Here is a 17,548-nt window from a genome sequence, read left to right on the forward strand (position 1 = left end):
GGAGGCAAGGTAGTAAGATGGATGCTGAAGGCCTTCGTAACCAAGCTCTTTCAATTTGTTTACAGTACGTTTTGAAACATAAGGCCTGGCGTTGTCGTGGAGGAGTATAGGACCTTTCCGATTTACCAATGCGGGTTGTTTTTTTAGTGATTTTTTATGCATTTCGTCAGTTTTCTTTCGTCTCACCTCTAGACAAAAAGGATTGGTGAATTTCCAGCCTTGGACCACCATAATTTTTTTGTGTAAATTTGGTTTTGGCATGTGTCCTGGTCTTTCGTCGATGATTAACCATCGACCTGACCGACACAATTCATTTTTCATCGCAAGTTCTATCGAGAAAAGGCTCGTCTTTTTTGTCTGGCGAGCAACAAAACGCATGTCTGAAGGAGCTTTGCTGCTGTCGCATAGATCAAGCTTTTTGATTTTTCCCGTGTTCCTTAATTGTCTTGACACGTTAGCTGCACTTGCATTTAGTTGTGCTGCGAGTCCTCTGACCCTTCGATAGTTGTTTTCTTCCACCTGAAGCGAAAGGACATCGTTGACAGGTATATAAAATCCGGCCCGGAGGAACAATCGTTAATTAGGTATTTGCAGCTATTTTAGAGAGTTCTTTTTGAAATTTACGAGATTAGTAATTGATCAATTTCATTCCAAGAAGGCCGACACGCATGATTACTAATTGATCATTCTCTCTAAGAATGCACAGGATTGCAATATTAGTATGGGTATGATCTTTAGTACTTGAAGAATTAGAATTAGAACTTAACAGAGAGACGATCTCTCTGTCGTTCGATCACATTGATAAAAAGTTTCGTTCGGGAAATGTAGGTCATCAGAATTAGCCAGTACATGGAAAGGATTAGCCACTTTTGGTTCATGTTTTTGTGTTAGTTAGCAAAGAGATTATGAGGTTGTTCTTTAAGTGGGCATTGAAAAACTTCAAAAAAATAAATAAATCTAAACAAACAAAAATGTTTATTTTTCCGTCGGCAACGCGTCCCAGAAACAGGTCTGGTTTTGGGGGGTGGCATAAGGCCGGATCAATACCCTAGTGGTGCCGGCACTCGGGGCCCGGGCATCTGGGCGCATGGGCGGGCGACGCGAGGGGCCAATGGGACCAGCGGACGGGCCCCGGCTCACGTGACGTCATCTTGGGGGGTGGGTCCGCTCGGCGTCGCCTTTCCCTCACCGTTCGACCCCCTTCGGCTGAATGAGAAGCGTTTGTAGGCCGGAGGCCCGCGGATAGCCCCTCTCCGGACGTTTTGTTCGACTCACCCCCGCGTCAAGGATAACAGTCGGCAACACGACGCGATCCAAAAAAAAAGTTTCCCAATATTAAAGAGAAAAGTGGTTTACACTGTATATATATTGTATAAAAATTTTATATACATAATAAACTAGTGAGAAAAGTGAACTCTGATAGACATAAAAGAAGGAAAAAAAGGTGAGCCAAACAACCATTCTTTAATTCAAACCCCTTCCCACTATAAAAAAAAAAACCAACCTAACTAAAAACAATCAAAAGTGGGCGTGCCACCTAAAAAGTCAAACTTTCTAAACACAAAAGCTCCTCTTTAAAAAAAAACCCACCCACACTCTCATCTCTCTTGACCAAAATCACCCCAGGAAAAAAAGAGAGATCAGCTCACAAAAAACCCCACCCCAAATTAATTCCAACCCAAAAAAAGTAATAACCAAACCACGCCTTAAAAAAAGCTTATATATTTTATATTAATGTATTTTTCCCCGTGCTTTTTCATTCCAACCGATGGCTTTGCCCCCCTTTGGGCCCGGTCATTGATTAAAACTCCCCGTACGTGGCTGTTCCAAACCGGTCAGGTTACGTGGAAAATCCATTTTTCCCACTTTTCAGGCCTACCCTTATTACGAACAAAAACCTCATCGTTTTCTTATCCCAAATAAAATATGAATTTAGACGTGTCGCTTTGTCAATTCTGGCCGATTTCGATCGATTTTTAAATAGTTGCTGCAAATGGTTAATACTGACGGGGGAAAAGCCCATTTTAGCCAACGGAAATTGCCCCTATCAGACAATTTTTTCAATTTCGTTATAACAACATAACGAAAATAAGTCAAAACATAACTTCAATTGAATAAAAATTAAGTTTTGACTGATATTATTTCTAATGTAATAGGTTATGGATCGATTGAAACAATTAACTGTTTCAAACTGGTAAGGTTATAACATAAAAAGGTCATTGGTGCAATCCAGAATTCGTCTCGATTCACTTTTCATTGAATTTTAATTCAAATTAATAGCTGAAATTGTCCACGTTAAAACAATTCAAAATCAAACATTAGTGAAGTTTAATCAATTAAAAAATTTCTTCTATTATTTCAAGTTAAAAATCGATTATAACCAGTAAATATAGCAAACTGATAAGGTTATTTAAAAAAAACGTTCGTTCGTCTTTGATTCATCTGAAAACTGAGATCTTTATTTCTTCATTTTTTTATCGAAAAAAAATCTAAACTAAAGAGTTTTAAACATTTTTGACAGATTTTGTTTCAAATATATTCGATTAACGATCGATTGAAATAACTAACTGTTTTAAACTGGTAAGGTTATATCATAGAAGGTCATTGGAGCAATCCAGAATTCGTCTCGATTCACTTTTCATTGAATTTTAATTCAAATTAATAGCTGAAATTGTCCACGTTAAAACAATTCAAAATCAAACATTAGTGAAGTTTAATCAATTAAAAAATTTCTTCTATTATTTCAAGTTAAAAATCGATTATAACCAGTAAATATAGCAAACTGATAAGGTTATTTAAAAAAAACGTTCGTTCGTCTTTGATTCATCTGAAAACTGAGATCTTTATTTCTTCATTTTTTTATCGAAAAAAATCTAAACTAAAGTGTTTTAAACATTTTTGACAGATTTTGTTTCAAATATATTCGATTAACGATCGATTGAAATAACTAACTGTTTTAAACTGGTAAGGTTATATCATAGAAGGTCATTGGCGCAATCCAGAATTCGTCTCGATTCACTTTTCATTCATTTCTTTGAAAAATGAGGTCTTATTTATTATTTTTTATAGGGGAAAAAAATATATTTATATAAATATTTAACAGATTTTCTTTCGAATATATTTGGTTAACGATTGATTGAAACAAGTATTTGTTTCAAACTAGTAAGGTTATACCATAAAAAGCTCATTGGCGCAATCCAGAATTCGTTTCGATTCTTTTTTCATTCATTTCTTTGAAAAATTAGGCCTTTATTTCTTATTTTCTTATAGAAAAAATCTATTTATAAATACTTAACAGATTTTCTTTCCAACAACAATCGATTGAAATATCTGTCGTAAACTGATAAGGTTATGTCAAAAAAGTTTCATTTGTGTCATCCATATTCTGAAAAAGGAGGTTTTATTTCTTATTTTTTTATAGGAAAGAAAATCTATTATAATTACTGTGTCAAAAAATTTTGACATTTCTTACGAATATATTCGGTTAACGGTCGATTGAAACAACTAATTGTTTCAAACTTATAAGGTTATGTCAAAAAAGGTTCATTTCTGCATCCAGACAGAAATTGCCAATCGTTGAAATATTAGTCTATTAAATAAATTGTTTCTAATTAAATAGTTAAGCTGTTTGTTGTATTGTTTGTAATTATATTTAAGGTTATTTTGCTCTGAGGACCTTAAAATAGTTCAAAAGCTTGGCATTAACAACTAAATTTGCTTTTTTCTTCTTCAAGACCATACCTTGATCCAGGAGCTTTCGCTATTAAATAAATACTTAAAGAGGTAAATATAATTTTTTTTTCTAAATTCAAGAGTGCCTTTTTTTCAACCTGGTTAAAAATATTAATTGCATTGTTCTTGTTAAATATAATAACATTGTAAAAAGGTGCATAGGCTGATCGAGGGCTGGGGGAATTTTAAAAATCTAGGTTGGGGCCATGCCTTCCTCTTGAACCAATTAAAATTTAATTATGACAAGGTTATGTCGAACAAGTTTCAATTCTGCCATCCGAGACAGAAATAGTAACGATCTCATAATCTACAAGTTTTCTAGTTAAAAAACGGATTAAAACAAATAACTGTTGAATACTTGGAAGGCTATGCCTTAAAAGGTCCATTTCAACCGCTCAGGAATTATCTCGATTAATTTCCATTTTACAAGTTAATGTTACAAGAAATTGTAAGTAAAACATTGACCGAAATTGATTAAAAATAACGTTTTGACAATTTTTTTTAAATTGGACTTTTAAGTTAATAAACGATTTGAAACAAGTAATAACTGGTAAGGTGATTCCATTAAACGCTAATTGTCTTTGCTTCATCAAAAGGCCAATTTTTTATATTTTATACCATCGTCAAACTGAACTCAAAAGTCAAAACTTAACTTGAACTGAGTAAAAAAAATTAAGTTTTGATTTTTTTCACTTCTAATATTTAAAGCTATCAATCTATCAAAACAACTGGTAAGGTTAAATTTTTGATAAAAAAAGATCCATTTCACCACCCACAAATTGTCTTGATGGATGAAACCATTACAATATTTTACGGAATCAAATGCCGATATCATCTGCAGCCTCAAAATTTAGGTTTTGACAAATTTCCAACACTTTTTCTACATAGAAAGGGTCCTTTTTTTCGTTAAGATAGTTAGTTCTTCTCTCAGAAGTTAGTTCTTCTAGTTCGCCATTCTTCTTCTGAGAACTATCTTCTCCAAAAAGTTAACTGGCACACTGACTCCATCTCAAACCATTTCTATGGTGAGGTTATGTCATGAAGGGCCAATTTCAGCCTTGCCGATTGTCTCGATTGATTTTTATATCAATTAAACTTTGTCTGGTTCATCGGTCAATAATGAAAAAAGGATTTGTTTTTTTTTTTCTATTTTCTGACAACTTTCAGGTGAAACTGCAAAAAACTTGTTGGGTTGGTGGAAAATTAATGCAGGTTTTGAAACTTTGTTTTATTTTCGCAGGTGCTTGTCATGTAAACAAAGCTAAATGATCAAATCTTAATTTTACGTTAGTTAGCTGATTGTATATAATGTCATATTGTTCTTTAGATTAAAACAGCTGAGCGATATAACCTCCTATTCTATATTGAATTAGAACAGTTGATTGATTATAACTTCGTATTTTCCGTTTAAACTAGAATGGATAATCGGATATAATCTGCAATTGTCCTTTAATTTCCAATAGCTAATCGAATATAACTTCCAATTGTCCTTTAATTTCGAACAGCTGATTGATTGTAACTTCAAATTGTCCTTTAAATTAGAACAGCTGATCGAATATAACATCGACTTTTCCCTTCAAATTAGAACAGCTGGTCGGTATGACCTACAATTTACCTTTAAATTTATTTTATTTAAACCGCAAACTCATCTATTATGTTGCTTTGTTCATAATTAAATTTTACAGTTACATTTGATTAATTCAAATTCTAACAGTCAGTATTGTGTTGAAAATTTGTTTTATTTTCGAAGGTGCTTGTCACGTAAACAAAGCTAAATCCTCAAATCTAATTTATGGATTATAATAAATATTTTTAACTGTTATCTTTTATATTAAACAGTTTAACTTATATTATTTGTACTAATTTAAACTTGCGCGAAGTACGGCCCAAACTGTCAATGAAGTTTTGGGGGGAGGGAAGCATTAGCGAATGCACGGTGCAGCCACGGTTTCGGTGATTTCCTCTTGGAGATTTCGATCTCGAAGACAGGGAAGGTCGCGTAGGCCTTCCGTTGTGGACGACGACCAACAAAAGCAGTTAATTGAAGATTCACGTAAGACAACACGGGAAATTGCGCAAGAGCTTAGTGTCGACCACTCAACCGTTGTTCGCCATCTGGAGTAAATTGGTATTAAAAAAAACTCGACAATTTGGTACTTCACGAACTGACCGAATCCCAAAGAAATCGACTCTTTTAAATTTGCACGTCCCTTCTGTTATGCCACAAAATGATCCACGGATCGAATCATCACCTGATGCATGGATTCTGTACGATAACTGAAGGCGTACAGGTCAACGGTTGGACAAGGGTGAAGCGCCAAAACACTTTACAAAACCAAATCTGCACACACAAAAAAAAAAGATTATGGTGATTGGTGGTGTACTGCTGGGGATGTTTACTATAATTTCCTGGTTTATCATTGCAGAAAAATATTGCCAAGAAATCGGTGTCTATCCAGCATTTTGTAAACCGGGGGCCGATCGTTTCACGAAAATGCCAGTCGCAATACAATCCTATGGAAACATAAGGGTTTAGGATATGAAAAGGCTGCGTTCTCGAACAAATGTGCGAGCCGTGCAACTCTGTGTGTTCTGGTCCTCTTACGGGGCGAAAAGCCATCAGTCCATACCGATTTAATCTTCTTCGACCAATGCTTTCGGACACCTCGAACTTCCTTGAGCTGAGGAATTGCTTGAACAACAGTAAGGTGCCGGTTTCGCAAAATTCCCAAAGTCATAAAACTGTCATCCTATGGTTCTGTTACTCTAGGGCATCCAAAACCGGGCCTTCTATGGTGAACCCAGTTTCTCGAACTCCGATGGCTATAGCCGCATACCTGATGGAACGACTATCAGCAATGTCACACCACGCGCATCATCCTCCATTATGAAGGGTTGCAATAAAAAATCCATTTCTTTCATCCGGCAATTTGATTCTGTAATGATTAATGAAATTGAAATGTGGGATCAATTTCACGATTGGTGGAGACGGACTTAGTTTGTACTTGCACGATCCTGAACAAAACATACAAAAAAACTAAGATATCAAAATCGGCCAAAATATTTTAGATCCAGGTGTCAAAACAAGGTTTAACCGACTATTAAAACCATTAAAAAAGCCATAAATTGACAAGCAATGCAAAATCCTACTCCTCCTATTTCTATCATTTTAATCCGGGCTACACAGCAGCGGTGGTTAGAAATCAATATTGAAAAAGCTCAAAGTATTTTTGTGCCTTTTGACACAACGGTAATAAAATTCTTTAAAAAACATCAATAAAAGTGAAAACATTCCCAATTAAGTTATATAATATAAACCTGGGTTGAGATTTTCGTAATGCAGGTCAGACACCTGCCTGATTGTATGGAAAGGAATCTTTCGTTAAACCTTCTAAATTGGTGCAAATCTAATGATTTTCTTGTTCATGTTATGCTAGTATGTTTCCTATTGGGGGTCGGTTTTAAATAAGATTATCCTATAATAGCATATCAGAATCTTTTAACTTCAAGGTTATGCCTGAGCTGTCGATATGTTTCAAAATGTTACCGGTACGTAGGTTAACGTTTCTCCTTTTGTTTTATGCCAGATGTCGGGAGATCCAAAATGGCAGAAGGACGCGGCGGACCAGAATTTCGACTACATGTTCAAGCTGCTCATCATCGGCAACTCGTCCGTCGGCAAGACCTCGTTCCTATTCCGCTACGCCGACGACTCCTTCACGTCCGCATTCGTTTCGACAGTCGGGATCGACTTCAAAGTAAAGACCGTCTTCAGGAACGATAAGCGGGTGAAACTTCAGATCTGGGACACCGCCGGCCAGGAGAGGTACAGGACCATAACAACGGCGTACTACCGCGGTGCCATGGGCTTCATACTCATGTACGACATCACGAACGAAGAATCGTTCAACAGCGTCCAAGACTGGTAAAAAACAAACGACAAAAAACAACCAACAACCAACTAACAACTGTTCGTTTTTTTTTCTCATAGGGTTACCCAAATTAAGACTTACTCGTGGGACAACGCCCAGGTCATCCTGGTAGGGAACAAATGCGACATGGAAGACGAGCGGGTAATATCCGTTGAACGCGGGAAACAGCTGGCACAGCAGCTGGGCATCGAATTCTTCGAGACGTCCGCCAAAGAAAACATCTACGTTAAGGTACGCTTTAAACTTGGGGTCATTTTGTGCTTGAACACGACTTCAATCCGTCCGATAATAAAACTTTAATAGCTGTGCGAAGTGAAAAATGTCGGTACATCAGATTAAAAGGTAGGTTTTTAACACGTCAGGCTATGATGCCGATAACTGAAGTTGTAAGGTTATGTTGCTCATAAATTGTCTTTATATTAGGACCACAACCTTAATCTGGCCAATTTGTTAGTTGCACAAACTCATTTGGAATTTTGTGGAATGTTGGCGTACAATTAAAAAAAAGGAAGGTTATAAACATAGAGGTTATGTTACCTATAAGCTACACAAGTAACAAAATCTCGCTAAAAGACTTCAAAAGCTGTACGCTAAAAACTGTAAGGTTATATTATAATTGGGCAGATTTCAAACTTTAAGATTATGTTATCTCCGAAATAATGAGTTTAAAACACAAACTTGTTGAAAACGACTATGATAGTAGTAGAAAATGAAATACTAAAGGTTTCAAGTGTTCAGGTTAGACGACATTTACACAGTCTCATTTGGCATTTTGTGGAATGTTGGCGTACAATTAAAAAAAAGAAGGTTAAAAACATAAGAGGTTACCGATAAGCTACACAAGTAACAAAATCTCACCAAAGACTTCAAAAGCTATACGCTAAAAAGTTTAAGGTTATATAATTGGACAGATTCCGAATCTTATTGAAAAAGACTATGATAGCAAAATAAAAGCTCATATTATAAAAAATTGCCTGGAGGTTTCACACTTTAAGGTTCTGGTACTCATACATATTACAACCTACTGTAGGTTAAAAACCAATTCTTTTTATAAAACGTTTAATTGGTTTCCAACTTTAAGGTTATGTTACCATTAATTTATATTACCATAGTAACATAACCTTATTATGGTTAATTGCTGGATGTTTCAACCATTGTTATGTTCCAGTAAAGAAAGTCATGATAGCACAATAATATCTTATAAAAAATATTTTATAAAAAATGCCTGGAAGTTTCACACTTTAAGGTTATGATATTCATACATATTATAACCTATTGTAGGTTAAAAACTAATTTTATTAAATAGTTGGTTTCCAACTTTAAGGTTATGTTACCAACAATTTATGTGTCGATAGTAACACATTCTTATTATGATGAATTGCTGGATGTTTCAACCATTAAGGTTATGCTTAATTATGTTTTTATTATTTCAAAAATGTTTTTTTGTTTTTTTTTCAGGCCGTTTTTGAAAGGTTGGTCGACATAATATGCGACAAAATGTCGGAGAGCCTCGACTCTGACCCGAACCTCCTGACGGGTGCGAAGGGTACACGGCTAACTGAGCAGGGCCCCCAGGGTCATACGAACCCGAACTGCAACTGCTAAAGAAGGTGGTGGTGGTTTGAGGCCGCCATTGGGTCCGCCTCGCCTCGCCTCGCCTTGCTGCACAACGGTTTTTTCCCCCCTCCCACTTTACAAAATTTGTCGCCGCAGCTGCCGCCGTTTTTTTTTAGTTTTTTTTTTTTATTTTTGTTACAGGTACGGTGTTTGAAAAAACGGTTTATCATTTTATTAAAGGCACAAAAATTCAGAAAAATATCCCATGGGGGAAGTCATTTATTTCCGCGTGAATCGGACATATCAATTTTTATTTTTTTATTTTTTTGGGTGGGGGGAGATGTTTTTCTCTTTCTCTGTAATTTTTTTTATGTTGTTTTTGAAAGGTACTTTTCTCTGTGTCAACGAGAGACAATAAACAGGCAGGTAATTTGATTAAAAAAATAAAGAATTTAAAGAAAAAATAATAAAAATGACAGTGCCACCCGTTTTCCGGGACAATAAAGACACACCTGAGAAAAATAATTAATATGAAACATTTATTTTAGTCGAAAAAATGCCATGCACCACCCTCCTTCAGCCGCCCACCAATGTACAAGAGATCATGTTGAAACTTTTTTTTTTCTAACCCCCTCCAACCAAACGGCACGTACTTTTGAAGAGGAATACTTGTGTAAAAAATTCTTTCACGAGGAACCCAAAAAATTATACATATAAAAGAAAAAAAATTAAAAAAGTTATATATTGTGAAGTTGTGGATATAATTGTAATGTATATGTGTGTAAATGTAGACTTTCATAAAGGAGGGAAAAAAATCTTGTTTGATTGTCATTTTTAGGGGAGGGGGGATTACACGCGTAAACAAAGCTTTCGAAATTTATTTTTTCAATTTGGAATTATTTTTTTCTCAGCTCCTGACAATTTTCTAGACGGGGCCGGCTTTTCCGAATCAATCCACGAGGGGAACAAATCGGGGGATCAACTTTTACGAATTCAAAGCGAAAACAAAAGAATGTCCCAAAAAAACCGTAACTCGCCCAAACTACAAGCCGAATAGGTAGAGGATCTCTTCCCCCTCTCAACGGTTGCTACGTCATATCCGGAGGAGAGGGACAAGATCTCTCCCACCACTACAAGTAGATATCGCGCAATGGCTGGAGGAGAGGTGAGATTCTCTTCCCCCACTCCAAGGAGATGTTGCTCCTTAGGCGGAGGAGAGGGGGAGTATCTCTCAACTATCTCTTCCCCACTCCAAGTAGCCGCGCGGGAATTGTTTTTTCTTTTTTTGAATTTATTATTAACCCCCTGCCTTATTATCACGAGATAACTCGTTTTAAACGCAATTTTCAATTATTATCCCGAGTTAAGTAGGGCTAATTTTTTTTTCTCTTAACTCCAGATTTTATCTCTGCCAATTACTCGTAGTTCTTTTGGGTACGTTTATGTTGGAACGATAAATCATAAGAGCAGCGCAAAATCCATTTCAATGATACGCAGTTTATAGCGGGAGTTTCGACAACAGCAACGAACATTTGGAACATTTCATAATTTTTATAAACAATTAAGGCAACACCCTACAAAATTTATGGAATATATGAGAAGACCTTTCATTACATACTTTCGCACATATCTGATGGGATTTTATATTCATTTACTTATAGATTATGTTATAAAATTTCAGAAAAAAAAAGTTTTTTAAGGCAAGGGGTTAATTAACTACGTGTATATTGTAAATATGCAGGGGAGAATTTAGTTTTTAATTTTTTTTTAAATTATTAAACCAGCCTGCCTCTATTTTCCCTCGCCAGCCCCCCCTCCAAATGCCCTTTCACACCGCCCTTTCTCCCTTCTACCTCTGAATGTATATTAAAGTGTAAATTTTACCACCCCCTCCTCCAAATTAAAAAAAGAAGAAAACTTAAAAATGTCCTTGTATTTTTTTGAGGGGAGGGGGGAGAAAGAAAAAATACTGTAGCAATGTATAAACGATGTGGAAACTATCACTATAAATATATATGTATGTATATGTATACATGAAAAAGTAATAAAAAGTAATAAACAAAAAATTGTATGTAAAGCCAATGTTGTATAAAAAATTAAAAACCATAAAAAAACCTTTAAAAAAACACTGTTAACCAATTAAAATAAATGAGTTATTAAACAAACAAAATGAGTTAATTTACGACAAAATATGTTAAATGTTAGTTGCATAGGTTTAAAAAAAAATTATCTAGATGTTTAACGTTTTTTCTTTAAGATTGTTACCCTATCCCAAAAAAATATACTTTGTTCATGTAAAATTATACCACTCAGAACAATATATATATATATATANATATAAAGGAAACAACAGGTTAAATAAAAACGGTTTCTACTTTAAAAAAATTAGTTCCCTTTATTTAGTTTAATTTTCAAATGGAGCTTCGCGCGGGGGAGGAAAATCGCCCCATGAACCGTAGGAAAACCCAAAACCAAAATATACCGCCCACCAAAAGTAAAACGTGGGTAATGACGTCTTGCGCCTTGCCACCTATCTGCCATTTTCTGTGACGCTGAAACGCCAGGACTAAAAATAACCTGCAAGCCTGCAACCCCCGCCAAAGCTAAGCCTAAAGTATTCAAATTGACCTTGATTTGGACATTGTAATAATCGATTAACCTCAATTACTTAAGTGTTCTATTAAAAAAAAATTAAAGTTAAAGAGTGAGATGGGAATAAGATTCACTTTGGCCGGTAGCACTTCCAGTTTTGCAATCAAGAAGGCACTGAAATTCAAAAATCCTGTCCTCATTCGTGTATGTAAATCACATCAATAAAGAAGCCACTGGAACAAAAATCTTGCCTTCAATCCACCAAGTAGATTCAAACAACTTAAAGAGTAGGATGGGAATTAGAATCACTTTGGCTGATTTGAAATCTAGAAGGCACTGAGATTCAAAAATCCTGTCTACATTCCACCACACTTCTAGGAATTGGGGGATAGGGATAAAAGAGGTGGCCACAAGGCCTACTGCACCTCGACCTAATTAGATCTATTGTGCTTCCCTTTAATTTATAACCCACTGGCCAGCTTCAGGTTGTTAATCAGCCTCCATAGCTTTGCCAGTGGCTCCTTAGTGTAGGATCTTGCTTGTGGTTTTTCTTGTCCTAATTGCAAGAACCTGCACTCACAGAAACATAGAATGTGTTCTGGGTCTCCTCTTCCTGGCAGTATCTGCACAGTGTTTCTTCTGTCTGTACTCCTATCCGGTCTATGTACTTTCTTAAGTGGCAGTGCCCTGTTAGGAGTCCAACCAGAATCTTGGTTCGGTTACGATTGCCTTCCAGTAATTCTTTTGTATTGGGTTGTCCGGAAAATAATGCAGGATTTTAAGTTTTCATTAAAAAAAATCTATATAAAATATTCTGTTTACGTTTACAGGATTACTCATTTGTATGAATGTCAACACTTATTAATCCTCTTCCAAATGATATTGTTTGTTTACCTCTGTAGCATTCCGCTACTTGGAAATAATTCAGTCATCCTTATAATGTCAAAGCGAGAATTTCGTACGATTTTCTTTTACGAGTTTAAACTCGGCCGAAGCGGAGCCCAAACGGCTAGAAACATTAACCAAGTCTGGGGCGAGGGTTGTGTTAATGAGTGCACTGTGCAAAGGTGGTTTAAAAAATTTCGGGAGGGAGATTTCAGCCTTGAAGATGAAGAAGGTCGTGGAAGGCCTTCCTCTCTTAATGATGATGTTCTGCGATCAGTGGTGGGTGCAGAGCAACTCAAAGTCAGTAAAACGACCGTCGCTGACCACCTCAAGGCGATTGGAAAAGTGAAAAAACTCGAAAATTGGGTTCCACACTCATTAAACGATCGCCAAAAAAATCAGCGCTTTGATGTTTGTGCATCACTTCTTTGTCGAAACAAAAATGACCCATTTCTGGCCAGAATTGTTACATGTGACGAAAAGTGGATTCTCTACGATAACACTAGACGTTCTGGACAGTGGCTCGACAAAGGAGAAGCTCCAATACATTTTCCAAAGCCCCCAACTCATCAAAAAAAGGTAATGGTTACGGTATGGTGGGCTTCATTTGGTTTAATACACTACAGCTTCTTAAATCCTGGCGAAACCATCAATGCTGAATCATACTGTAACCAAATTAATACCATGCATCAGAAATTGGCAGTAATGAAGCCCTCTTTGGTCAATCGGAAAGGGCCCATTTTGTTGCATGACAACGCTCGACCACATGTGTCACGTGTAACGTCACAAAAATTATTGGAGCTTGGCTATGAAACTTTGCCTCACCCACCCTACTCTCCGGACCTCTCGCCTACTGACTACCATTTTTTTAGACACCTGGACCACTACTTAGAACACATAATATTCAAAAATCAAACGGAACTGGAAAATGCATTTATTGACTTTATCAATTCTAAAAATTCTGAATTCTACTCAGACGGAATTAATAAGTTACCAACACGTTGGGAGAAATGTATTGAGAGTATGGGAAATTATTTTGATTAAAGAACATTGCTTTAAAGTAACTAGTTTCTTTTTTTTTGTTTAATACCAAAATCCTGCATTATTTTCCGGACAACCCAATAAGTTTTGCGGAAAGTCCTTCTATGAAAATCTTCGCCTGCCTCATACCTGTGGTATTATTCTACCAGGTTTTGGACTCATAAAGGATCCATTTTAAGATGTATCCTCTTTTATGACAGGATGCTCAGCCACAGTACGGTGGACCCAGAGAGTCCATGTTGGCCTCCTTTTTGGCCTACGTGTCAACCTTTTCGTTACCTCCAGGCCCCGAGTGGCCAGGGATCCTACCTACCAAGATCAGGCCATTAGTCTCGCTGACTTCCTCAGGGCCTCCATGCAGTTTCAAACACTCTTTACCTTCACACTTCAATGAGGCTAGGGCCGTGCTGCTGATTGTCAGAAAAGATGGTTATCTTCCATTAAGAGCCTTATTGTGTTGGCCTGAAGAGTCTGGGTCCACCACACCACCGACCCATATGTCAACATTGATCTTAGGATGCAGGTGTAGGGGTAGCTATAGAGTCATTTTGAGGTTTAGACTACAGTTCTTGGCACAGAGCACCTCCCCCAGGCAATTTTGGCTCTCTGGGTAGTTTTAGTTAGATGGGAATTCCATGTGAGACGCTGATCTAGTGTAAACCCTAGATATTTGGCCTCCTCGGAAAATGGGATCAGAGTCCCGTTTAAACATGGAGTTTTTTAGCTTCCTGTTGAACTCTTCCTTGTGAATGGAATCATTATGGTTTTGTGGGGGTTGATAGATAGCAGATTTTGCACCACCATGATTGAGGGCTCGTATATAAGACCCATCACTATGTTCGCATAATGGCATTTTACTACTACAGCAAGGTCATCCGCATAGCCTAGGTAGAAGAATCTTTCTTGTTCCAACATTTGTAGAGCATTATCCACAGTAGAGGTGAGAGAACACCCCCTTGAAGGCATCCCCTGGCTATCTTAGCCCGGATAGTCGCTCTACCTAAGGTAGATGTGATTATCCTGTTCCTTAGGTCTTCCATACAGCTGAATCGGCATCGTTAAGCCAGGATTTTAAGATTAGTTAATAATAACCCTTCGATTTTTTTTTATTTTGATTTTTTAAATCAAAGATTATAAAGTGAGTAAATCACACCAATCAAGAAGGCATTGGAACAAAAAATATTGCCTTTAAACCACAATGCAGATTCAAACAACTTAATGCTTGTGTTTACAAACGATATTGATTAAATTCTCAATTTTAAGGAATTATCAATCCTAGAAAATTGAAGATTTATAAATAAATTGTCAGTTTGAGTGATAAGCCAAGTTTGAAAACATGTCAGATCATGAAGCTCATTTCATTTCAGGCATCCTCGCCCATGTTCTTCTTATGATGAGTCATCTTTAGCATACCGAAAAAATCGGTAGCTGTGGTGCATTTTGATAAGTCCTGGTTCATTCTTATACTCAAGACGAGCGCGTTTACACAGAACCCAGTTGGATCATGAATTGGAGGTATTTATACAAATTCACCCTATGATTTATGTTTTAACCGGAATTGTAAATTTGCCCGTAGATAAAATTTTAATTAAATTTTCTTCATTCAAATTAGGTGTTTATTAGAAGAATCACTGTAAGACAATTTCCGCAGTCTATCGAATCATCTTTATTATCACATCACTGGACCACTTATGATCAATGATCAAATATGATTATACAATAAGTCAATATAATATTTTTACATTTTAATATAATCTCTTAAAGACTGACCTATTGGACAAATATTTTTAACGACCATATAGGTGGACTGTCAGCTTTAAAATACCCTTTTCATCAAGCGCTGATGATGAGATTTGATTAACAAGCACAACACAAATATCGAAAATTCTTTTAAAAAAATATCCTTTGTCCATAACAATTAGGGTTTGGTGTATTTTTTTGCCCAAGCAGCCACTAAAAATATTGACTTTTTATTTTAATAGTTTGAAAATGGTAAGGTACTTGTATCAGTGGGCAGTCGACTACTAGTATGATGGACGAAAGGGTCAACCAATACCTTTATGATCATGAAGTTGAAAATAAACTGATCTAAAATAAAGAAATAAAAGTGCAGGATTAGAAATACACAAAATACTTGGCAATTTATATTGAAATTAATATTTTTGTTTTATGAAATAAAAATATATAATAATAAATGTAAAAACATTGTAAGTTTCTAAGTGTTAAATTCCTGGAGCTTTCAAGTCAAGAGGGGCGATCTAATGTAGGATTTTTATTCAATCATGTAGCCCACCAAACTTGAAAGCACTGGGGTATCACAAAAGGCCTCGAAAAATTGGATACTTTCTTTCAAAAAAGAGAGGTCATTTGTTGAAGTTTTTAAACAACGAAGCTTTGACAAAGAAGAAATTACACTTCGGATGATCTCAACACTTTACTAAGTGGAGGTGGAATTCATGTTTCCATGAGAATTTCTTAGTTTATGAAAGCGCCAAATAAATATGTTCAAAAAATTTAAGACTTTTCAACCCAGGGAGGGACTTTGTAGGGGCATGTTTTAAACACTAGAAGATTCAACCTTGTTCAATGCTTTTTCTAAACGGAGTTTTCAAAACTCTCAAGTTTCTTGAATTGATTTAGAATTTTTTTTAAATTTCTAAATTCAACTTAGATAAATTGAAAGCACTCAAGAATGATGATTACCAAGAATATCTATATTGGTTTTTGTTTTAAAAAATGTAATCTTCCCTTCTATAATTGATGAAAAGGATGAGGCAAGTTTTGCTTTTAATTTAGTAATTAAATATTAATTTTAATTTTTATTTTGTTGAGATTCATCAAGTGACGTTCAGTGCGTCTTATCAAAAGTCCTCGGAACTTTAAAGCACAAGCTAAGCACAAAAGTTCCGAGACAAATTTAAAGTTCAATCTTTATCAATATCAAAACATTATAAGTAATGTCTCATGTTCTAAATGCTTTACAGTGTGGGTCGGAGCCATTCAAAATTTCATTATTAAATTTATTTTAAAAAATATTAAAAAAGTAACTAGTACTTGATACTACTATACTAGATTAGATACTATACTTGATACTAGATAAGACTGATGTTTAATTTTTAGCCTTCTATGCTTGGATAAACAGATTTAAATCAAATTCAAAATTTGATTCAAAACTGTTCAATTTAACCTTTCAATGCTTAAACAGGATTAGATTAATCTCACCACTTTTTTTTTTTTTTTTTTTCAAGTGGAAAATAGTTTAATGTTTTTTTAACCGTTTTGATGCTTGAGAAACAGGCTAAAATTAAAACCAATTTTTCTTTTTGTTTAAGTATAGAACGGTTTGATGTATTTAAGGCTTTGATGCATGTAATATATCTCTGCACTTTAAACAACTTGAGAAAGACCCAGAAGAAAGAAGAAACCCGCGAGTGAAGACAGACCCAGTAGTGCCCGTGTGCCGGTTCAACATGAGTTCGCCAACTCGCAGACCAAACCCCATCATCTACTATAACTTGAGAAAGGTTCAGTGCAAGCCTTCCATACTTGTAAAATCAGACTTGTCCAATCTCAACACTTTTAACAAACGGAGAACTGTTTGGTGAAGTATTGTAAATCTTTTGGTGTATGTTACAACATAATTAAAATACTCTCAACACTTTTAACAAGTGGAGAACAATTTGACATGCATTGTAATCTTTTCGGTGTATGTTGCAACAAGAAGTCTCAACACCTTAAACAAGGGGAGAACTTGATGTTGTATTGTAAACCTTTCGGTGAACGTTACAACAGAATTGAATTACTCTCAA

General features: G+C 35.8%; 1 protein-coding gene across 1 annotated transcript; it reads left to right on the forward strand.

Moving 5' to 3' along the window:
• Positions 1-1,144: 1,144 nt before the first annotated feature.
• Positions 1,145-11,130, forward strand: LOC106670898 (ras-related protein Rab-3). Its single transcript, XM_014401567.2, has 4 exons — positions 1,145-1,444; positions 7,320-7,657; positions 7,724-7,895; positions 9,123-11,130. The coding sequence occupies exons 2-4, from the start codon at positions 7,320-7,322 to the stop codon at positions 9,267-9,269; spliced, it is 657 nt and encodes a 218-aa protein (XP_014257053.1). The 5' UTR covers positions 1,145-1,444; the 3' UTR covers positions 9,270-11,130.
• The last annotated feature ends 6,418 nt before the right edge of the window (positions 11,131-17,548 follow it).

This window comes from Cimex lectularius, unplaced genomic scaffold (genome assembly GCF_000648675.2).
Source record: "Cimex lectularius strain Harlan isolate CLEC.00 unplaced genomic scaffold, Clec_2.1 scaffold248, whole genome shotgun sequence".
NCBI lineage: Eukaryota > Metazoa > Arthropoda > Insecta > Hemiptera > Cimicidae > Cimex > Cimex lectularius.